Raw genomic sequence first — 25,212 nt, forward strand, 5'->3', positions numbered from 1 at the left:
CCCAACTACAGCTCCAGAAAGTTCAATGCCATTTTCTGGTCTTCAAGGACACACACACACACACATGCACACTGTCATAAACATGCACACATACATACATGCATATATACATACATATATACACACCTACACAGAGAGAGATAAATATAAACACACAGACACAAACCATGCACACAAATAAAAAAAAAGAAAACCAATCAAAAAATAAAGCAAGTGCTAGGTGGTCATGGCTCATGATTTTAATCCCAGCACTTGGGAGACAGAGGCAGATGGATCTTTGAGTTTGAGGCTAGCCTGGACTACAGAGCAAGTTCCAGAACAACCGGTGTTACACAGAGAAACCCTCTCTTGGAAAAACAAAAACAGAAACAGAAAACAAAGCAAAATAGCACAAGTTTGTCACATAAAATTGTCTAGAGAGACACACATTAAGTGGGCTCCTGGGATAAAGGGAACAAGCCACAGACTGCCATGGGGATGTGACTGTGGGCATGCGCGTACCAAGCTTTCATTGCAGGTCAGACCTTCCTGAAGCTGGTTCTCTCTTCCATCTTTACATCTTCTTCCTTTACATGGGCTCTGAGGTTTACAATACACCCACGCTCTCCATCAGAAGTGGTCAGAATATTGTCCACAAGACTGTCAATCTACCTGCATACCAAGCCTCCAGCATACAGCCTGCATTGTGTAGACACTATCCCTTTTTAAATAGTTGTAGTATTGATTTTTTAAAAAATCTTGAATATTTGATCATTCATATTTTTAGCAAATTGTTAGATAAAATTCAACTGCAATTGTTTGGGAATACCTGGGGGTGGGGAGGGGAGCTAAAACATAAAATAGTAAGGACCATGACGAAGGACAAACCAGAATAGCTTTTCAACTAATCCTGCTGAAGTCTGATGGTGGATTTTGACTTAAGCTTTGAAAGATAAGTGGAGAAGAGGGTTCCCACAGTTCACTGAGAGGATGAGCAAACATTTGACTGTGGGGACCCACGCATCACTACTAAATAATAGAGGATTATAGTCTTTGCTGTGTATTAGCCCCTACCTGCACCCTGGCAGGTATATTTGCTTTCTTACTCAGAGACAGATTCTGCCTGAGGAAGAAGCAGAGAGAATACCCAGGAGGCCACAGCAGTACGTCTCCAACAAGAAGAGAAATCCCAAGTTCACCCTGAGTTCTGAAAGGAATGTGTTTGGAAAAAAAACTTTTTAGAAAATCTTGGTTATTTCTAAAATATTCAGTCAGATACCATCCAGGGAATGCACGGCTGGAGATGAACTGGCCGCTGATGGACAGTGACTACTTGGATCCTGTGCAATCACCATTAAAAGGCAAATAGTGCCATGGCTAGATTATGGCTGAAATGTAGATAAAATATTAACAAGTTATGGGATTTGATCCAACTTCCCCCCCCCAGACTAAGATCTTATTGATCAAATACAAGTTGAAACCACAAGCCATCTGCCGGGGCGTTTGAGCCCTCTTTTGCTAAACACTAATATTTTATCATAATTTTCTGGCAACATGTTCACAGAGCTAAGCTGGGATGTAACCAGAGTGAAAATAACGGATGAGTGTGCAGAGGGCATTTCTTACAGTCAGTGACTGCATTGCTCCTTTGGTATTTAAGCATCTCAAAAGCAACAGAGAGTTAGCAGAAAACAGTAAGCTCTCCTGGCAGAAGTGTTATGTGTCCCTATGGATCAGCAATTCTCAGCCTGTGGGCCATGACCCCTTTGGGGGTCGGATGACCTTTGTACATGGGTTGCCTAAGACCATTGGAAAACACGAACAATTTGCATTACAAGTCATAACAGTAGCAAAATTACAGTTATGAAGTAGCATTGAAAATAATTTTAGGGTTGGGGGGTCACCCCAGCATGGGGAACTGTGTTAAGGAGTCACAGCATTAGGAAGGTTGAGGACTACTGCTGTAGAACTGTGTATTTGGAAGTCTTTTACCAAGCACCTTCCCCAGAACATATTTAGAAGATGAAGAAATCCATCTATCGTTGCTCTCAATAAATTGCTTTATTAAGTTGATAAGTTGTTTGGGAGTTAACTAGGATGGTAGGACTGCAGCTTGTAGCCATGTCTAAAGATATTCAAATTAAAAAAGAAGTCAATCATAGGCTAGCCAAACCCCATGTGAGTAGCCTGCATGAATTGTATTCAGCTTTCTGAGACTACCAACCTGTCATTGTAATGAATTCAACATCCTCCTCCTGCTCCTCAACACAGCGGACCTGATATCTTGTACCTTCCATATCTCATAGCTGCTAAATATCATCCTCACAAGCAGACAGGATTTTGAAGTGTGAGGCTTATGAAATCCTCCCTATTATCTGTCTGTGAGTCTCATGCTTATGTTTCGTTGCAAACTTGAGCCTCTGTGGAGACTCATTAACACCATCCGGGCACCCTCCTCAATGCCAGTTGGCAAGGCAGCACTGCCAGTAACAAGTTCTGGAAGATGGCCAGTCCCCAGCAGCTGAGCTCTGTTAGCAGCATCCCAGTTCCAAAAGATGTCAGTAAGATGAATGTATCAGGATAACTGAACGCTCTGAGTTATGAACTGAGAGGAGGTGACCACAGACTAAGAAACTCCATAACACCAGACACAATAGGATGTCAGGCCAAGACTGTTCACATTTGCCTCTGGACAATAGACATGTTCTTCTTTATGCAATATGACAAAAGGCAACACCTTTGCCACCAAAGGATCCATGGCCTAGAAGGATAGATAAGAACCAGTTGTCATGCTAGTGAGCCCAAAAGTCTTAATAGATCACCAAGGTTTGCTTCTCTCTACCTCATAATTTTACCCTGCAAAAATAATGTTTCCCTCTACTCCCTTTGAATAACAAAGGGATAAGTTAATTGCATGGAAGGGCTCTAATCATACAACCTAACTCAGATAGCTTATACATAGCCCTGGGACACAGGAACCTTTGCTTAGAACCCATGAAGTGAACCAGAAAATTCCAACCACCCCTTCTATATGACCTTCCTTTATGTGCACCTCCAGCATGAATTACCAAACTAGTCATTTGCCAGTGTGTGGCTGAAATGATTAATACATGCATATGCAAGGCTGGAATTCACGCAAACCTCTCACTTTGCTTCTGCAAATTAAATTCTTGCTAATTATCTAAGACTTTTAAAGCACATGATGGTATTAAAGTCGCTGAAATGAGAGCTATAGAACAGGACTGGCTGACCATCTTCCTAGCGCTGATCACTGCACCAGATGAAGATAAGTGCTAGAGGAGGAACCAATGACCTGCCTAAGTTCTCCCAATAATTATTGCACGACACCACGTAGCCACTGACTCTTTGTCCCCAGGTGCAGAGCTTTCAAGAAACAACATACAATCCTACTCACCATGACTTTAAGTCAAAATGAATTAAAACCTTTAAATTTTTTTATGTATCTCAAAGTATTTGCTAGTTTTCATAGCTCAGGGTGTTTTAAAATCGTGCCATATATAACCTGCAATATTAAAAAATGAAATTTTAAGTTAAGGGGACAAAAGTAATACTATGCTAATTACACAGTAAATTTACATGTGTGAATGATGGCCAGGAAGCTGTGGCTTGTCCAGCAGTGAGAGGTACCCTAAATGTTTGCTTTCTGTTTCCCTCCTCACTGAAACTCTGTTTGTGAGGCTCAGAAGGTTCAGTCAACTTGTTCAAGCTCACTGGGCTAAGGAACAAATACGTGAGTCTGTCTTGGAGCCATTCTGACTCCAGAGCCTTTAGTTCCCTTGTTTCCTTACCTGTAGGCAAGTCAGAAATTACATGTGCATCTGGACTTTAAAGGGTGTTTGTTTGCTTGCTTAGGATTTTTAAACATGTGTGTCTGTATGTGGGTTTCTGCCCATGGGTGCAGTGCCCATGGAGGCCAGAAGAGGGCATCAGATTCCCTAGAACTGGAGTCACAGGTTGTTGTGAGCCACTATGTGGATGCAAGGAACTGAACTCAGACTCTCTGCAAGACCAGTACTCACTCCTAACACCGAGTCCTCTCTCTGTCTTGTCCAGCACTCACACCATTCTAAATGAGCTCAGACGCTTTTCAAAAGCGTCTGCTGACATGGACTCGGCTTGCCTTTTGACTCAATAGATTTCTGTCTGTGGAGAACACCCCAAGGAAATAGTAAGAAAGCAAAAGGAAATGTGTTTAAGACTCTATTTAACAGGTATACACACACACACACACACACACACACACATAACTTACAGTCTTCAAAAACCAGAACTTGAGAACATCAAGAAATACAAATTATATTATGCAACATAATATACATATGCAGTGAATGTACCATGACCCAGACTGAATTAGGTAATAGCTGGAAAGAGTCCAAATTCAAGACAGTGAAACAATGTTATATAGAAAAACGAAAATAAGAAAACATTATAATTACCCAAATGGAAAATATAAAATAAAATATTATATATATACATATGAATATATATTATATTATATATATATTTATATATATATGTGTATATATATATATTTCACAAGGCTGTTTGTGGTGGCACACCTGTAAGCTCAGTATTCAGGAGGGCAGATGCAGGAGGCTCACCGCAAGTTCGAGACCAACATGATCAGTATAGCAAGCTAAGACAACATAGTGAGACCTACCTGAAAATAAAATAAGAAGTAGAGTACAAACTAGCATAAGGATAATCTTAAAGAATTAAGTAAAAACAGTATATTCATTAATAGTAAATCATGAACTTGTAACTAAACCCCAGTGCCAGAAGAGTGCCTGGCATATAGACATGCATTAATAAAAACCTGTTTAATAAAAACAACCAGGAAATCTACTGAGGTCATGCTACAAAGAGGTCAGCCACCACATGCACTGGACAGCCTCAGAGGGCAGAATCAGCATATTCTATGATGATAACAGGATTCTGCTTGAGGTTTTGGCCTGAGGATAGCATATGAAGAATAGATAATGCAAAACACATTGGCCTTCAGTAATAGCTCAGGGAGCATCTTATTATTGGCTCTGAGTAGACAAAAGCCTGGATGAGGACCAATGTGCTAGTCATCGAGCAGAGCTTGTCTGCCCTTAGCTCTTTGCTGCTGAGATTACAGTCAGGGTCTTTTTGATCCTCCACCATCAGGCTGGCTACTGATGGAAGTGGTTCCAACTTACATCATCATGAATGGTCTGGGCTTTCCCTATTCATATATGGAATCTGTCATTTGTCTTACAGGCTCATTACAGAATATGCAGCTAATGAGCAGCCAGCTTAGAGAGGAAGGGCTGGGCTTCTGTTCCCTCTGCTTGCCTTGTCTTTCTCTCTGTCATGTCTACAAATTCAGCAACCTGGAAGTTCCAACGAATAGAAACTTAGAAACCAATAACCCCCCCCCCCCCCGGAGCTCGTGTCTCTAGCTGCATATGAATCAGAAGATGGCCTAGTCGGCCATCAGTGGAAAGAGAGGCCCATTGGTCGTGCAAACTTTATNCGGCCATCAGTGGAAAGAGAGGCCCATTGGTCGTGCAAACTTTATATGCCTCAGTACAGGGGAACGCCAGGGCCAAGAAGTGGGAGTGGGTGGGTATGGGAGTGGGTGGGTATGGGGAGGGGTTGGGGGAGCGTGTGGGGGACTTTTGGGATAGCATTGGAAATGTAAATGAAATAAATAACCAATTAAAAAATATGAAAAAAAAAAAGAAACAAGTCACACCCGTAGTTCTCACTCCTTCCAGTGCTGCGGCCCTTTAACACAGTTCATGTTGTGGTGACCTCTAGCCACAAAATTATTTCGTTGCTACTTCATAACTGTATTTTTGTTATTGTTATAAATTGTAACATAAACATCTGATGTACCAGATATCTGATATGTGATCCTGAGGGGAGTCACAACCCACAGGTTAAGAAGCCACTGACTTACGCAAAGGAACTTTTCCCCTGAGACCTGCCTGAGCCTCACATACTGTCCATGTGTTAGAGGGTCCTTCGTGAGGAGGGAGGCCTATGAGTTAAGCCCTCTTCCAGCTAGTTTCCCTGTGTCCCTTCATGGAATCTCCCTTTGACCCTGAGACATTAGTGTTAACCAAGACATAGATGAAATAATTTCAATGTAAATAGCACTGTAAATATCATCACTTGGACAGATGTGAAGTCACATTGTCCTTCCTCATTTGGTAGAGGCAGCAAGATAGTTAGTATCCCTTTCCATTAAACGGTTCTAGAATTTATTTTTTAATTTTTTTTCTTAACTATGACAATTGGGTGCATAGAATCTCTGCAAGAAAAAAAAAAAACCCAGGCTAGAAATTGTGAACATAAAATATTGTGTAACTGTGTCACCTGGATGAACATAATCTATCAGCCCTGTCTGATAAAGTCCCAACCAGTGAAAATATGATAGGGTTTTTAAAAAATATCCTGGAAGATAAAATGATACTGTGGGCACATGAAACACTCACAGAAGAGAAAAAACATAATTTGGGGAACAAAAAAATAGGATTGACTCTAAGAAATAATCTGTCTGAGAATAAGTGAAGAATACAAGAGAAAAAAATTAAACTGTTAGGGAAAATGTTAAACGTAAAAGTGTGATGGTTTGAATATGCTTGTCCCAAGGGTGGCACTATTTGGAAGCATGACCTAGTTGGAGTGGGTGTGGCCAAGTTGAACTAGGTGTGGCCTAGTTGGAAGGAAGGATCTCGTTGTATAATCGGGTCCCTGAGTGAGAGGAGAAAAGTAGAAAGCTGACCATGAGTTTTTACCTTGTTACATACTAAAAGGCACAAGCCCTAAATCCTATCTAAATTTTGAAAGGAGACACATTTAGTTCAGGATTTTGCCATCTACGGTTTTAAAAATGGTCAAAATAAGTGCTTTGATGGAACTGGAGATACGGTTTAGCATTTTAAAGTTACATACTGCCTTTGCAGAGAGACCCCTAGTTTGGCTCACAGCATCCTTAGCTGACACAGCCACTTGTAACTCCAGCTCCAGGAGATCCAGCGCCCTCTTCTGGCTTCTGCAGGCACTTACAGTCACATGAAAACTCTCAGACAGACACAGAGATGTGCACAGAAGTAAAAAAAAAAAAAAAAAAAAAGGAAAATCTTTCTGAGAATTTGTTTTGCCTAGACATCCCCTGAACGTGTGTTATCGTGGCTAATGTGGCCTATAGGTTATAGGTTTTGTTAATTTTTTTTCAATTTCTTAAAGTTTATAATGCTCATGGATTGCGCTCATCCCTTGCTCTCTTTTATGTAATCATACTCCCTCGCTTTCCCTTCAAATCATATTCTCATATTTATAGCAAGTTGTTTTGTTTTCTGACTCACTGAGCTCAACCAAGGCTACCTACTTGTGTCGCCACAGATTTGGAGTTTATGTCACCATGGATATAGAGCTGCCTGTTGGAGCCTGCTGGGCTTAGCAGTGAACAACAATACAACTGAAAACAACGACTTTTCCTCTCTAAGAATCTAGCTAATCCATAGCACAGTAGCAGCAAAGGGTAAGCTTCATGAGTCCTTCCCTTATCCACATTTACAGAGCCGCCTTATGCAGGCCAAGCATAAGTAACTGTACTTAAGTGTAAGTACTGGGTTAGGAGTTCATCATTACGGGGGCTGTATCCTACCTGAGGCATTTTATAACTCTTTTCCCTATCTTCTAGCTACTATCTCCTTCCCTTCTTCCACAAGGTCCCCTGAGCCTTAGTGGGGTGGTGGGGTGGTGTATGTCTTGTTTAGGGGTGAACCCTCAACATCACTTTTTCTTGGCATTAGATACCCATGAATCTCTTCGTTCACCGCCATGTATTGCAAAGCATTTTCAAATGCTTTTTCTGTCTCTCTTGGTTCTGTCAATGGAAACCTTGATTCAGAGATCCAATGTTCTGTCTTCCAAGAAGCCCCCTTGGAGCTCCTCTCTCCTACCTATACAGTCAGGTTAGAACATCTTGTGCCTCACACCTCAGGTAGCTCCTGGATGTCACAAAATATGTGGGATTTACCCGGCTACCTGCTATGATCCAAACCCATGTGCTTTATACACAGGACCAAGAAGAAGTCATCCAAGGTCCTGTGATACTCTATGAGTTTATAAACTTTTACAAGGATTTGAGTTCTTTCAATTCCATGTAGACATGACCTTGGTGAAGGACTCTCTTCATTTCAAAGTGCTCCTTTTTATTATAACCATATTTCGTGTTCTCCTTCTGCACCACAACATTTGCATTCGTGCGCTATTAATAATCAGCACTGGTCAATAGCAGAGCCTCATCAGAAGTTACATTATAAAGTTTTCAATCAGATAGTAATAAAACAGCCATCAAGCTTAAACAAACTAGTACAAGATTTGCTTTTACTTCAACCAAATTTTATTCGTTGTGGAGATAAAAGCCTTGAAGACAGAGCATGGTCCCTGAAGATACTGTCTTGCAGTGAACTGCTTGTAGAGACCTTAAAAGTCCCAGAGCAAAAAGTACGTCACTTCTACCAATGTCACCTGTCCTTCAGAAACAAAAATAATGCTCACTTTACAAAACACAATTAAAACACTCATTTCATTGAGGTTTTATAATCAGAATTAAGAAAACAACTCTCTGTGATGGTTTAAAATGATGAGAGAAAATACTGAGCTTTGGAGACACAGTCACCTTCCTATAGTCTCTGCCCTCCCATGGTCAAGGCGATGTTCTCAATTAAAAGGCTTACTTACAAGGAAAGTAAAGACCAGGCAGTAGAAAGAATACTACTGGGACTTGTAATAAAGCCGGCTTAAAAAAAAAAGAAGTGGACTGATTATATCCAATTATACCCCATTCTATAAAATACTTTTTTTAAAAAAAAGGCCTCCATTACATCTAGGAGAGCATAGAGAAAGCTCTTTGATCTGTGAATAGGCTAATCGAAGAACTGCTCACATGATTCCCATCCTTTCAGTGAGAGCAGCAATCAGCCATCAGAATGGAACGTACAAGTCACGCAAGTCGTGAAGTCTTACTTTTTCGTCGTCTTCTGTAAATGGAGCACCCTCGGGGACCTTATTTATCGCCTGGGCCACACCGATAATCTCCCCATCACTGTTCCGAATGGGCATGCACAATAGTGATTTTGTCTTGTATCCAGTCAACTTGTCAATTTCATCATTGAATCTTCGGTCCTAAAAATAAGACAGAAATTATTCATTTCAAGGGCAAGGAGGTGAGAGGAGGTGCGGAAGCAAGTCCCTGGGAAAGCTCCCCTCTCCCTGGCTTTTATTCTTAGGGGTGGATTTGATATTGTGTTGAAATGGCCAAAATAAATGATAAATCATCATGATAATTGTGAGCCAAGCTAACAAAAGGAAAAGGGCCAGTGTCCTAAGGAAACTTCACTGTGTTCTTCTTAATAAAATATACTATTTCACAATGATAACTGAGTATGAAATAGTACATGAGAAAGCGACTATCACATATGCAAGAAACTACTAAAACCTCCAGGAAAGAAGTAGTTTATGTTGGATTAAAATTATTCTAGAAAAAAATCTACTCATCCATTCTGATAGTTCTAAAATAGTTCCAAAAAGGAGTGTGGGGGGGATTAGGGGGTAATAAAAAGAATACCAGCTAAAATATGTAGAATAAGTAGCTCAATTATGTAGTAACTTGTCATTAACTATCAACAAAGCAATGATCATAAGCAAGGATCACCAGTGACATTAGGTGAAGGATGCTAAGAAGAATATTTACATGACCTTCAAAGGACACCCTAAAATATTTATTAATGATAATGGCAATGTGAGTTCTATAATGAGAAGACCCAGCAAATTCTATCTTAGACAAATAATTAAATTTCCCAGGAATGTGCCAAAATAACATCATCGTTACCTGACACGATGCCTTGGGAAGGAAACATGCCCCTAAGAACGTGGGGTGTTCATATCAAATGGACAGCAGAAACCATCATCTAAGAAAAGAGACCCAGGAAACAGAACCTGGGCAGATGGCTTACTGTGGAAAACACTTGTTACACAACCATGAAGACACGTGTTCAATCCCTGGCATGCCATAAAAAGCCAGGCACAGCTGTGTGTGTCTGTAACCCCAGGCCCCAGGAAGGAAGAGACAAGTGGATCCATGGAGAGACACACTAATGTTAAGGTTGACCTTTGGTCCACATATGCACAGAAACAGGGCACATACACACATGTAGATATGCCCATAGAAAGAGGGAAGAGAGAGAAGTGGGGGGAACAGACAGAGAAGTCGACAAGCAGTTATTCCATCAGAAACCCAGTCTGGATTCTTCAAATAGTGTCAGCATTAAATTCAAAGCCATGGGCTCTGCAAAGAGGCATGAAATCCAAAAGAAATGTGCGGCTCTTCACTGGATGTGTTGGGGACAGAGCTGAACAAGGTTAGATTGCAGCCTTAACAGATGCTTTGCTGCTGGGATGTTGCTATTGCTATTGGAGCTATTTAGGAGTGTGTCCTTAATTTCAAGTTATACACACTAGGCTATCTGGAAGGTGTATACAAGACCTTCAAACTATAAATAAAGAAGGGAGAAATAAAGAGGGAAGAAATGAAGGACAGAAGAGAAGGAGGGAGAGAAGGAGCAGGGATTGATTGCTGAGGGGGCAGTAGAAACTGATGGTGCTTCAGGGAAGGTGACAGTCAGGGCGAATTTGGTTTGCTGTTTCAAGCCCAGGGCTAGCGTGAGATTTGTCTAACTATCCACAACTGTGTGTGTTAAAGCCCCTTAAAACACATAACCACATTCAGCTCCCTGCAGCCATCTAGAGCTACTGATTTTCACAAGGGCTTGAGGCAACTGGTATTGACAAGATGAGCCCCTCAAGACATGTGTCTAGTTTGTGTTTTTACTGGTGTGATGAAACACCATGATCAAAAACACCTTGGGGAGAGAAGGGTTTATTTCAGCCTATGCTCTCAGGTCAAGCTCCATTGTGGAGGTAAGTTAGGGCAGGAATCAAGGCAGGAGCCTGAGGGGCAAGAACTGAAGCAGAGGCCAAGAAGGAGTGCTGCTTAACTGGCTTGCTCCTGGCTGCATTCTTTGCACCCCAGGGCCACCTTCCCAGGGATGAGGCTGGTGATCAATGGGAAAATGAACAAGGAAAACTAGGACCTCATGACGTGATACCCGCTGTATCAACACTGCAGTGTTTGATTAGACTAGAGCTGTTTGCCGCACTGCGAACAAAAATCAAGACCATGGTAGTGGTGACTGGCTGCGCTGTTAAAAGAACTTGCTCTTCCAGAAGACCCAGGTTTGATTCTCAGCACCCACGTATTGGCTGATAACCGTCTATAACTCCAGATCTAGGGGATCCTATGACCTCTACAGGCACCAGGCATAAAAGTGGTGCATGCACATACAGGCAAAACCCTCCAACATAAAATCAAATAAAGAAATCTAATTTGAAGAAGCGTTTAAAAACATAGTAACAGAAACGAGCAAACTGCAATCCAATGACGTATGTGTAACATAACAAATGTTTAATGACCTCACATGGATCATTTACAGAGTCAAATACGGAGCAAAAATGTAAGTATTCATGAGAAAAACAAACATCGAATGTGCGCTGTGGTTACCTACAGAAAAGAGAGGCAATAGGAACAAGGAGGTATAGAGAGGCTTTGTAAAAGAGTTTTGCTTCTTTATAAAAAGAGCTAGGAAGTGAGAGGATGGTTCTCTGGGGAGGAACGGGTCTCTGGGTGCATAAGGAGGCTGGACTATGTTGATGTGGGCATCCTCTGGGAGTCTTGACCTTGTCAGGATTTCTGAAGAACCAGCTACCCCAGGATACTGTAGACACGCAATCACCTATCATACAGTCTCCAGGCTGGCTCCCAGGCTGTCCCCCTCTGTCACAATGGTGAGAAAGTTGTCCATGAACCTGCATCATGACCTGGTGATGGTTTTCTTTTTCTTTTTTACTTTTATTACTGTTTTATTTTACATTGTATAATATCATACATAATATTTATATAATATACATTTTATATATAATGTATTGCATTTTATGTATCATATAGTGTATTTCATAATCACATAAGGATATTTAATGTTTCTTTTCTATTAAGGTTATTGGGAAGTTATTTTGTCTTTCTAGGTTTTCTTATTTTATTTTGAATTTTATTAATTTATTTTTAATTAGCGTGCAAGTTAATAGGGTTTTGTGGCCTTTTCATTCACCATGAATGTGAGCTGATCACACTCATACTTGCTCTGCAGTGGAGTCCTCCTAGGCCGATCCTCCGCACAGTCTCACTCTCGGCTCTCACTAGATCTTGCACAAACCCTCTCCTTATCCAAAGAGCCCTGCAGGAAGCTGCGAGGGCTGGCAAGCCTCTGACACTCCTGCAGTTGACCTTTGCTGGGCTTTGTTATCTCAACCACTAGGACATAGGCCCTGCAGAGCTGTGGAAGCTCTGACTGTGCCTCTCTTTGTCTCTGTCTTGTCCTGCGATTCATCTGAGAGTAGGAGAAAACACCAGGTCAGTTCCATGACTGAGACAGACCTTTCCTCCTAATACAAAAATTTAACCTTTGAGTCAAAATTTGAGAGCCGCTGTATTGGGGAATTTTTGAGACCGAATTCCGTACTGTGGTGAGTTGAGCTGGGGTGTTTCCCAGCCTCTCTTAAGAGTCTCCGTGGTGCAGCTAGACTTAATGGGAGAGCTGTTCCCTTTTGTTTACTCTTCCCTTAAGGGGATTTAATTTCATTACTACAATATATGACCAAATAGCTCCTCTATTTGTCCTCATAATGAAGGTTAAAGGGAAAGATTGTTAATTCATAAGTAGAACTTTGCAGAAGCTTAGACAGGGCTTAACTCTCAGAAGGCTCTTCCCTATGTCTAGATCTATTGATCTACATACCCTAGAGGAACTGGGAGCCAGAGAGATACTACTATTCACAACTGACTTCCAGATCCCAGGAGGAAGAACCTGTAAAAAGTGAACCTAGAGAAGTTCTGTTCAGGGGAAAGTTCTCCTCGAAGGTCTATCACAGTATTACAAATACTTGGGACTGGAGAGAAGGCTCAGTCATTAAGATTATTCGATGCTTTTGCAGATGACCTAGGTTCAGTTCCCAGCACCACATGGTGGCTCACACTATCTGTATCTCCAGTTCCAGGGGATCCCACATCCACTGTGTGTGCCCAGAAGGCAAATATAGGGCACATATATGAAGGTAAAACACTAATATATCTAAAATAAAATAATAAATTTAATTTTTAAGTATTAGAAATTCTAAGCTGAGGTTTAATTTTCAAAACTGTTTTTTACTTCCCTAAATTGCAGACATGATAATAATACATAGTGCTATGTTTCCACTATGAGAACCATCTAAAATAAAATTATATTTTATGAAAATATACTTAACTAAGTGCTATGTAATAAAAATGTGTCCAACTCACTCGTATAAAAAGTCTATAAAACAAATGTAGTACAATGTTTAGATCATGGAGATGAATGATCTATTCGTCTATAACTATTTACATTTATTTTTAAAACTAAGAAATTTTTTGTATCTGATACAGGACTGGACTAGTAGCTACCTAGGAGGAAGTTTTGAGATAAAGCCTGAGGTGCTCTGGGTTAGGGAAAGGGCAGGGCAGTTAGAAACGGAAGCAGAGAGATTAGACAGTGAGGCAATGGTGCTTCTTGGGAGGTCAGTGTAATAGGAGAAAATAGTTTAAACTATTGAGCCTTTAGTTTTAATCTGAGAAAAGTGTAGGTGGGAATGCCATTTCCAGGGTCAGAGGAGACTGAGACAAAAGTGAAGTCTACATATAAAGATAACAAAGAAAGTCATTAAATCAGTTTACTAAGCAAGGTGGAGAACCTCTTTGGCCAGCTGTGTCAGATGTTCTCTTCTCTGGCCACATGTGAGAAAGTTTTCAAAGTGCCTGCCTTCCAACTCATCCCAACCGGAATCAGTCAATACTAAACATTTCCATTTTTAAACCTTCTATCCCAGTGAATAAGAGAAATGTTAAATGTTAAAGAGTGAAACCAGAGAACAGATTGATGGGGAAACCCTGAAGAATGACGGGAAAGGAGAAGGGTGCGCACCCTGGTGCTGCGCGTCGGAGCAGTGGACTGTGAGAGATTGCACTCGAAAGTCTCCCTGGAACAGATCTGGCTTGTCTGCACTGACCTTTGAGTCTGTAACCTCTGGGATAGCTTGCATCTCTGCAGAAAAGTTTCTTCTCCACCAAAGCCCAGCCACCAGGCCTGGGCCAAACTTGTCTCCAAAGTATTCAAGGCCACATGAGAACAGTGGACATGGGCATTGGTGGCTTTTTCTTTCTTTATCTCTTTCTTTCCTTCTTTCTTTCCTTCTTTCTTTCTTTCTTTCTTTCTTCCTTCCTTCCTTCCTTCCTTCCTTCCTTTCTTTCTTTTTTCTTTTTCTTTCTCTCTCTTTTTTTTGTCTTACTGACTTTCTTTTCATATCCTTTGCCTTTACTTTCTTTTGAGGGAGAAAGAACAAAGTTGTTTGGAAAGGATCTGGGAGGAGTTTGGGGAGATGAAAAATATAATAAATATATTATGTGAGAAATATTTTAATAAAAAAAATTTTAAAGCTAAGGTGGGTGCCTCCTAAAGAATGACACCTGAGGTTGACTCTGCCCTCTGCACCCATGTACACACACACACACACACTCCATAGAATATTTATCCTAAGACTATGGATAAATAGTATGTACACACATGCATCCAGGGGGTGTGGAGAGGAGAATATTCTAGAGGGTTTTAAGAAGGTGGGTAGTGCAGTGACTAAGTCTTCATTTCCGAGAGACTGCTTTGGCTGCGTTTAAAGGATGAGTTGGAAGGAAGAGACTCAGTAGCATATGGTGGTAGAAAAGGGACTGAGTGAAAACGCATTTAGAACACAGAATCACTGGGATTTTAGTGAGTTGATGAAACTGTAAAAGATAAAGAACTAGAAAACACCCCCACCCCCACCCCCACCCCACCCCACCCCCGCCGCCACTACCACCGCTGCCATGTTTCCTTGTTTCTTGTTCAGGAATGTAGGTGGGTTGTGAGGAGATTCACCAAATGAGAACAGGTTCCAAGGCTGGGAATGTGGGTTTCATTGTAGACATTTTGAAACTTAGTTGACCGTGGGTTGTCTACATGATGGGGATGTCCTAAAGTGTGTGTGTGTGTGTGTGTGTGTGTGTGTGTGTGTGTGTGTGCCTGTCTGTAGTGTGTATGTCTGTGTGTCTGTCTGTCTGTGAGTGTGTGTGTCTGCATCTGTCTGTCTGTCTGTGTCTGTCTGTCTGTAAGTGTGTGTGTGTGTGTGTGTGTGTGTGTGTGTGTTATTTTAGTTAGAGAAAATTGAAAAAGAGAGTAAAGGCTATTTCTGTAAGAATGAAAAGGTTGCATAATAACTTTTCACCTGGAGCAGAGCTTCACAAGCAGCCAGCTATGGAGGAAGCAGGATCAGCACCAAGATGATCCAAGCACATGACCTTGAGCTTATTTGTTTCTAAAAATACAACCCTGAGCAAGAACCTAGCAAATGCCTCTAGGTCTCTGGTGCAATATCACAAGGGGAATGGTGCTCGATTTATGTTCATCTCCCTGAGGACAGAGGAACAAGAACTGATCTATCACAGGAGCATCTAATAACTTCAGGCAAAGGCTCCTTTAATAAGGTTGTTAAAATCTGGAATGAGTTTTGGAGGATTGTGATAGATCTTGCTTCAAGAATTTTCATGTCATAATATTTTTGCAATCAAGTATTTTGAGCATAACTACACTTCATAAGCAGACGTTTCTAGGTGCCTTTTGGGTAGACCTCTTTTTTTTTTTTAATGTGATACTCAGCTAGGATTTCTAACATTTAAAAAAGGCCAAAACCATTTTCTTTCAGCAAAATAACTGAACTGTACCACTCCCCTGCCTAAAAAATCATAATCCCATAGATTTGTGATTTAAGACCTTCTATAATATCGTTGGTTCAGCCTGGTGCCACAGCATCCCCCCAGAAAATAGAATCCTACCCTCAAGATTCACTAGGGTTGTGTAAAAGCAGTCTCTGCAATCTAAGCCTTCATGTCCTTGAAAAAGAGCTGCCATTCACCACATCTGTGCATCTCCATCAGCCCCGAGAATGTGATTTTAAGAGCATATAAAAAGGCTGTTACAGTTTGAAGATGAAGTGTCCCTCCCCCTCCCCCCACAGGCTCATGTGCTGAGCGCTTGGTCTCCAGCTGGTCATGCCTTTTGGAGAAACTTTAGAACAGTGGTTCTCAACCTTGTTCATGTTGCGACCCTTTAATGTAGTTCCTCATGTTGTGGAGACTTCCAACCATAAAATTATTTTCATTGCTACTGCATAACTGTAATTTTGCTACTGGATCATAATGTAAATATCTGTGTTTTCCAATGGTCTTAGGCAATCCCTGCGAAAGGGTCGTTTGCAGGGGGTCACGACCCACCGATTGAGAACCACTGCTTTAGAAGGTGCTAGCTGTTTGGAGGAGGTAGACCACCAGAGACATGGCTTTGAAAGTTAAATTTGATCCATTGTCCGCTCCTTGTCCCCCCCCCCCCTTCCTGAAACATCATGGTGAGAAAGCCCCTCTTCTGTACCACATTCACTAGCCACCGAGATGATCAACCACACCACAGGACCAGAATCCACTGAATCACAGCTGGAAACTCTGGCTCTAAACCAGCATAAGTCTTCCCTCCTTTTAGGTCGCTTTGCCAGATATTTTGCCATTTAGGAGAGAAATGAAACAAATACAAAGGCTTAAAGTCAAAGAGCATCCATTACTTGTTCCCATTATCTAAGAGAGAGCACTCAAGGGCTTTGCTTAAACAGAGCCGGAGCCAGGCAGGTCTCAGACTCATGGCGAAGGTGAGCCACTTAAGATCTCTCTTTTGCGTATCTGAGTGTTGGGCCCCCATCCTCTACGGGAACATTCTCTATGCTCATCAATGAGTCTTAACCACCACGTCTTCTGTAAGGATGATTTTATAGACAACATGCTTAGCTCCACATGTGTCCCTTCAAATCCAGGATGCTCGAACCTGTCAAGTCTAACATCCACGTAATGGTGGGTATGATTTTCAGGACCAGCATCTGAAGAAGCATGGGATTACAGAATACTTTATTAATTCTGATGGGTTTTTCACTGAATTTGAGTCTAAACGATTGTGCTCATTCATTATAGCACACTCATGTGTACATGGCACTTCTTCACTCTTTGGATAATTTTCATGTGTGCACAGCAAGAGAACGGCCTGGCAACTCATGTGAGCACTGCAGCCATCTCTCCTTTTGGGAAACTGATGCCTTAGCTCCACGCAGAGCAATAAAATACTAAATGGTGGAGGGTAAGATTACTCCAGGAATCTGCCTGTTGGTCAGTGTTAAAATCCATTGAACTGGAGGGTTACTTAAATCCAAGTTATCTGGGACTGAAGGAAACAGACTCAATACTTCAGGGTTTCCAGTACAAATTCACTGGCTGCATATACATCATATTTTCCTTAAAGAGTTAATGGACAGGCCTTTCATAACACCTGTGAACCTCTCCAGAGTCAAAACCCAAGCATATTCCCACGTTTCCACTACCCTATTTTTCAAATACTTTATGGAATTGTGATGTAGATAATCTAACAGAGACACAAAGTCTAAAATAAATAATATATTGAAACTACAGTCAATAGATCAGCAAACTTTCTAGGAATCAAAAAGAAATTGCTTTCATTGGTTCATCTATGAGTAAGTAGTCATTTAATTTCAGTTCACAAAAGTATCTCTGTGCTGACTAGTTGTATGTCAAGTTGACACCAGCTATACTCATCACAGAGGAGGGAACCTCAGTTAAGAAAATGCCTCTATAAGAATGAGCTGTAGGCAAGTCTGTAGGGCAGTGGTTCTCAACCTATGGGTTACAACCCTTTATGGGGTCTCAAATCAGATATCCTGCATATCATATATTTACATTATGATTCATAACAGTAGCAAAATTTCAGTTATGAAGTAGCAACAAAATAATTTTATACTTTGGGGGGGGCACTACAATATGAACTGTATTCAAGTGTTGCAGCTTTAGGAAGGTTGAGAACCAAGGATGTGGGGTGTTTTCTTAATTAGCGATTTATGGGGGAAGAGCCCAGCCTATAGTGGGTGAGGCCATCCCTGAGCTGGTGGCCCAGAGTTCTAAATGAAAGCAGCCTGAGCAAGCCATGGGGAGAAATCCAGTAAGCAGCACTCCTCCATGGCTTCTGCATCTGCTCCTGCCTCCACGTTCCTGTCCTGACTTCCTCCAATAATAAACAGTGATGTGGAAGCATAAGCCAAATAAACCCTTTCCTCCCCGTGTTGCTTTTGGTCATGGTGTTTCATCACAGCAATAGAGACCCTAATAATACAATCTCCTTACCATGGTTACTTCCCACTGGACATTCATGTCCAGAAGATGCTTGAGGGACAAAGTTGTATATGGTTTTTAATTAGCTTTTTAATTACTTGACACGTTCTATTCTTTCTCTATAGAAACAACTAATTGTTGTGAATTGATGAAAGGTTTGAGACTGTACCACATGAAAACAAAGAAATCACAAACAGTAACTTGATACCTAATGCTTTGTGCCTCCTAATTAGATTCTTGCTGGGAGAAGTACAGAATCACCCCTGTTGTTCTCAGTGTGTGTTTGCAGAGTGTCATCACAGTAAAGAAAAGATTGTTGCTGAATCCTTTCACAGATAAGATGTAGCATTCTGAATAGTAAGAATAGTATCAAAACCTCTCCATGATTTTGGAAGCCTCAGTCTGACTCATGAGCAGAGTTACCGTGGGGCAGTCTGCATAAAGGTCAGCTCTAGCTGAAAAGTCCAAGATGATCCGTCTTATGCTGAAGCCTTCCAAATTGACTTAGTGGTTAGCAGACTCCATAAAAACTTTTGATATGAGGCTTTGGAGCAATCATGGTTGTCATGTGTTGTTGAGGGGATCTCAGTCCCTTCAGTTCCACTGAAGTCAGCTCTGTTAGCTCTGTCATTCTCTGTCCTGCTGATCTCAGCGGGCGCTTCTTTTTTATCCTGTCCTGTTGTCATTTATTATTTATCTTTCTCACAATAAATACACCTCAGAGGCAGAAATGGTTTGAAAATGGAAGAACCACCTCACAGATGAAGACCAAGTGCAGGTGAGGTCGTAGACAGAGAAATGATAAATTCTTAAGTTGCTTTCATGGGTTCCACAGTTATCTACATAGATTTTCTGTTGGTGTGCAGTTGGGTTATGGAGTTAAGTGCCACACTGCACTCTTTAAACCTTAGAGGGGAGAATTTAATTGTCTATGAGGAGACCAGTACATGAAGAAGAGCTACAGCTAGGAAGGCCAGGAGGCCTGCAGATAAAATAAGGAAGTGATTGTCACAAGAGCTGTGGTTTAGACGCTAGACAGTCAGAAACCAAGAAACATGTATGAAAACCAAGTCAAGACAGCAATGCACAAACTCCAGGGCAGGGCCAGGAGAGTCAGTATTATCCACTCATTAAAACTCCAAAAGGGGTCACTCCAGCATAGTATTTTGAAAATCCCTTTTACCATGAAAACAACCTATGGAACAACCTGTAAAACAGCCCCCAAATAGAATTGATTTGTAAACTACTGTGGTAGTAAACTCCTGATGTTTCCCACATTCGTGCCAAATTAATATAACTCTCACCATCATGTATTTTGCTACATTCCTGAGTTTTATTGTTACTATGTAGAAGATGCTATTAATATTTAACAAAAGTCATTTATTTAAAGTATGCTTTTCAAGGCTCTGAAACATTTTTAACTACAACCTAAAATAAAATGTACTTTTAAATGTTTTTGACCATTGTTTCTTGTCAAACATCATAAAAATAGAGATCTTTGATCTTAATTTTGGTTTCAAAACAGTAATTAAAATAGTAAAAAATGTTCTTAAATATAAAAAAAATTTAGCATACTAGAAAGTCACATGTAGTGTGTGTGTGTGTGTGTGTGTGTGTGTGTGTGTGTGTGAACATAGATGCCACAGCACATTTGTGGAAGTCAGAGGAAAACTTGCTACACAGGATCCAGGGGTCAGTCAGGTTTGCTGTTCGGTAGTAAGCACCTTTAGCTACTGACTCATTTCTCTGGCTCAGCTATCACTATTTTCTGTCATTTTAAATAAGCTACCTATGTTTATATGATGATGATGATGGTGGTGATGATGATGATGATATAACATACATATAGAAAAGAACTGAGTAGTTAGTAATAAACACTTTTAAGTTTTTTACTCTTCAATTCACTCATTTCATTTTTAAGAATTTATAATAAGAGAAATCAAATAATGCCTGAATATTTAATGAGCAATTTTATTATAGCATGGTGACCTCATACCACCATATGAAGTTATGGGTTATTATTTCACATATTATTAGTGATTGTTTATTATGATATTAGAAAAGACATATTTTTTAAAAGTAGTATAGAAAGCAGTTAAAGTTAACACGGGGCTTCCTAGGGGTGAGAGGACAGCCATCCGGGACGGGATTATATGTTCAAAACTGTTATCCAAAGAGAGGGGATATTGTGTTACTGGACTGTAAAATACACCTGATGAGTCAGTCCTAATACACAACATGAACATTAAAAAGTCCGCACCATTGTGCTCTGTAGTTTAGAAGGCTGTAAGTGGGTCTAGGCTATAAGTGGGTCTAGGCTGGCCTGAAACTAAATGGCTCTGTTAGTTCTTTAAGCTGTCATCATCTTGGAAATAAAAAACCCTTTATCATCAAAATTAGGCCCAATTGAGATGCTGCCCAGAAAACTAAAGGAACTTGATGATATTGTCTAAAATAAACCAGAAAACAAAGAATAGACAGATAGCCTAGTTGAGCAATGTCTTAATGTGTCAAATGGCTCTTTCAACTCAGACTGATTCTGGCTCCAGTGTTAAACATCACAACCTCTCACATAACAAAGCATCCTGATTTTCCAAAAGGACCAAAGCTCAAAACTGAAAATCAGCAGTAGCTGATATTTGTACTGAAAAGAAAGAAAGCCAACTACTATAATTTGAACTGGTTGGCATGCCTGGGTGCAAATGTCACAAGCAAGTCCTGACGGCCTGGGTTAGAAACAACCAGGCACCAAGCACTGTACAAAAGACTCCCCTCCTTCTAGGTGGATCCTCAGGACCACTGCGCATCCCTGCATCCCAGAGTGCTTTCCTGCTCAGCCTCCTGTCTCCTTAAAGAAGGTCCAGCACTCTAAGACCTCCAAGATAAACAGTGGATAGCTTAGAAGTCTGAGTCTCTTTCTTGTGAGTATGATGACAAAATTTTTGTCAGTCAGTTGACAAGAAAATCCCAGCAAAAGAGGACCCAATGTATTTCAAATATGAGTAGGCTGTTGGTACACTAAGTAGGTCCTCCTAAAAAAAAATGAAGTTTCTCAACAAAAATTATGGACAGCTGTCAACTGGTTACAGAAAATGTTGGAGAGATCATTCAAATAAAGAGAAAATATGATGCTGCTCAAGTTGTTTCTGTTCATACCTCTCCAGGGCGTTCATGAGAAAGTGGTGGACTAGGCCACATAATTGAAAAGTTGTGTAAAGGATTTGCCAAAAGCTAAACTTTAAAATATTGTGGAAGATTCTAAGAAAGCATTGCATGGCTCCCCCCCCCCCCCCGGGAAGATGTAAGTAAATATCTATTGACTTTAGATGTAGCACTTTCAACAAACCAAAGTGAGGATTCCCCCTAGGTCTAGGTTGGTAGACCAATGAGTTCAACTAGGGCTACTTATTGGAGCAGGGGTGTAGAGTTATCTGCAGGAATGTGGACTACTTTAAAAGCAACTATGCTATCAAAGAAAATGTCTCCTCCTACCCCATCTAACCATGAACTGATTATACATCCTCAGAGGGGATGGGCTCACATACCTAATTCTGACTAGCTAATACCTATGCTGACTAGTGAGCAAACTCCTCCTGAGTGGGTTATGTACTGTTCCAGGGGAATGTTAGTAATTCTAATCCTGTGATGTCTTGTGGAAGTGATCATAGTTCCTCTGATCTCAAGACTGATCGTTCCTGGAAAACAGAGTTCCATAACGGGAGTATATGAGAGTATGGTAGACTTCCTAACACAATGCCCTCATGCTCATGCTTTTTAATTGTGTAGGTGATATATGCTAAGAAGTTAGAGGTCACGCTAGTGTTATCACCCAAATATCAAAACAATGTTCATAGACCTTTATAAAAATTGAAGAATTCAATATGTTTGATAAGCAATAGGATATGTCAATCAATTAAAAGACAATAGCCAGACAACTTTGCTGCAGGGATTTGAGGAGACTTAAAAATGCCACATAAAGCAACATAAATGAACAAATTTTGAAACTGGACATTTAAGTGAGAGTGAGAGGATATTTGTTTTTAGTGTAATTTAATGTTGCTGGAGGTAGCCAAGGCTGTCCTACTGAGAATCCTAAGACCAAGATGTCTTGGGGAACACTTCTTTTCCCATGGGGGAAGCTTACATAAGAACCCATCTGAACATCTTGATAAAATGCTTCCCTTTAAAATACAGTCTTACATTGGAAGTTTTCATTTATACTACTTCTATATCTTCAAAAATACTGTGTGTGTGTGTGTGTGTGTGTGTGTGTGTGTGAGAGAGAGAGAGAGAGAGAGAGAGAGAGAGAGAGAGAGAGAGAGAGAGACCAATGCTGGCATATGTAGAGGTTAAAAGTTGACTTCAGGATGTCTTTCCTTATTCACTTTTCTGCCTTGCATTTTGAGACTTTGTTTATTACTAGGTGGGTTGAATAAGAATGAGCACAGGGTCCCCAGTGGAGGAACTAGAGAAAGGACCCAAGGAACTGAAGGAGTTTGAAGCCCCATTGGAGGAACAACAATATGAACTAACCACTACCCCCAGAGCTCCCAGGGACTAAACCAAAGAAAACACATGGTGGGTTTCATGGCTCTAACTGCATATGTAGCAGAGGATGGCCTAGTTGGTCATCAATGGGAGGAGAGGACCTTGGTCCTGTGAAGGTTCTATGCCCCAGTATAGGGGAATGCCAGGGCCAGGAAGCAGGAGTGGGTGGGTTGGTGAGCAGGGGGAGGGGAAAGAAGAAAGAGGTTTTCAGAGGGGAAACCAAGAAAGGGGATAACATTTGAAATGTAAATAAAGAAAATATCTAATTTTTAAAAAGAAGATGCAAAAAAAGTGCTCCCATAGGTTCATGTATTTGAGCCAATGTCACCAGACATTGGCCCTATTTGAGATAGAGGTATGGCCTTATTGGAGTAGGTATGGCCTTGGTATAGGAAGTGAGTCACTGAGGGTGAACTTTGGGGCTTCAAAAAGAGCACACTAGGAACAGTCTCTTTTCTTCTCCCTCACCCTCACACACTCTCTCTCCCTCTCCTCCCTCTGCAGATCAGAATGTAAACGTCACAGATACTGCTTCAATATCTGTCTCTGGGCTGCCATTCTCCCTGCCATGATGAAAATAGACTGAACCTCTGAAGCCATAAGCAAATCCCCAACTAAATGCTTCCTTTTATAGAGTTGCTTTAGTCATAGTGTCCCTTCACAGCAATAGAACCATAACTAAGACACTTACTGAACCAGAGGTTCACTGCTTTGGATGGACTGACCACCCTGGGGTCTGTGGCCCTCCAGTGCTGCACTTACAGATGTATGCAGCTGTGCCCAGATTTTATGTATTGTTATGGGTATCTGAACTCAGGTCTTCTGTCCTGTACAAAAGTATTTTACCCATTGAGCCATCTCCTTATCCCCTCCACTATATTTTTAAATAAGTCAGAAAATGGAAGGAAAAAATAAGGCTGGGCATGGTAGTATAGATCTTTAATTCCAGCATGCAGGAGGCAGAGGCAGGTGATCTCTATGAGTTCGAGGCCAGCCTGGTTTACACAGCATGTCCCAAGCCACTCATAGTTACATAATCTGAGACTCCATCTCAAAAAATTATTTTAAGGAAAAAATTATTCAGAACAAAATCAGAAAATAATACCCTACTTTTCCAAAGCTTGTTTAAACACTAATATCACCAAGTATTTTATGTTGGGAAAGTTTCTATGTTCAAAAGATATTTCATGAATAGCAACCTAAGTCCAGGATTTTAAGTGTTGCTATTATAAACTGGAGGTAAGTTACATCCATGATGTCTACATCGCTGAGGGAAATGGATGGTTGATTGCTAACCTACCATGCACACAGCCCCACATTCATTCCCCAAAATTACCTCAAGAAGTAAAGGCAAAAGACAACGGTAGCACACAATGAACTACCACTTTTCAAGAAACCATATTAGCAAAACTTAAAAAATATTTCAATTCTGAGGCTTATGATAACAATTGGATCAGCAAGATATGCCCAATGAGCCGGGCATTGGTGGCACACGCCTTTAATCCCAGCACTTGGGAGGCAGAGGCAGGCGGATTTCTGAGTTCAAGGCCAACCTGGTCTACAGAGTGAGTTCCAGGACAGCCAGGGCTATACAGAGAAACCCTGACTCGAGAAACCAAACCACCACCACCAACAACAACAAAAATAAACAAAAACAAACAAACAAAAAAGATATGCCCAATGGTGCAGTAATGCCAGTAATATCTCAGTGGTGACCAACAGCTGAGTAGGTTGGTCTTAAGGCTGTTCAATAGCATTGAACGCCTTGCCTGCCTGGTACTATAAACCTAGCTAAGAATCCTCAGTCAAAGAGGCCATAGACCCTAGGGAGAACCCACTGTTACTATATCAGTTTGGATATAAGAATAACAGTAACCCACTATTACTTATATCCAAACTGATAAAGCGCTTAACTGCCTTTTAAGTCGTTATCCTCATATCCAGAGATTAGTGTAGCTCAAATCCTTGTCCTTTCGCAATAGGCAGGAGTTAGTACAGAATACTGGCCAACATACAGCGAATGGAATGGAGTGTCCATCCGTAACAACTCCTGCACCCAAGGCTTAGAAAGCATCACAGAAGAGAGGCAGCAAGAGTCAGAAGTAGAAGTGCTAAGTCATTCTGACTGGTGTGAGGTGGAATCTCAGGGTTGTTTTGATTTGCATTTCCCTGATGATTAAGGATGCTGAACATTTTTTCAGGTGCTTCTCTGCCATTCGGTATTCCTCTGGTGAGAATTCTTTGTT

The 25,212-nt window shown here is 40.9% G+C and overlaps 1 protein-coding gene across 2 annotated transcripts in view; it reads right to left on the minus strand.

Annotated features, from left to right (window-relative positions):
* The window catches only part of Pde11a (phosphodiesterase 11A), a 350,512-nt gene that overhangs the window by 297,917 nt on the left and 27,383 nt on the right, over positions 1 to 25,212 (minus strand). For both annotated transcript variants that reach the window (XM_021181980.2, XM_029474559.1), the window contains exon 2: positions 9,010 to 9,168. In XM_021181980.2, the coding sequence (XP_021037639.1) occupies positions 9,010 to 9,168 (159 nt within the window). The remainder of the gene's footprint in view (positions 1 to 9,009; positions 9,169 to 25,212) is intronic.

This window comes from Mus caroli, chromosome 2, assembly GCF_900094665.2.
Source record: "Mus caroli chromosome 2, CAROLI_EIJ_v1.1, whole genome shotgun sequence".
Taxonomy (NCBI): domain Eukaryota; kingdom Metazoa; phylum Chordata; class Mammalia; order Rodentia; family Muridae; genus Mus; species Mus caroli.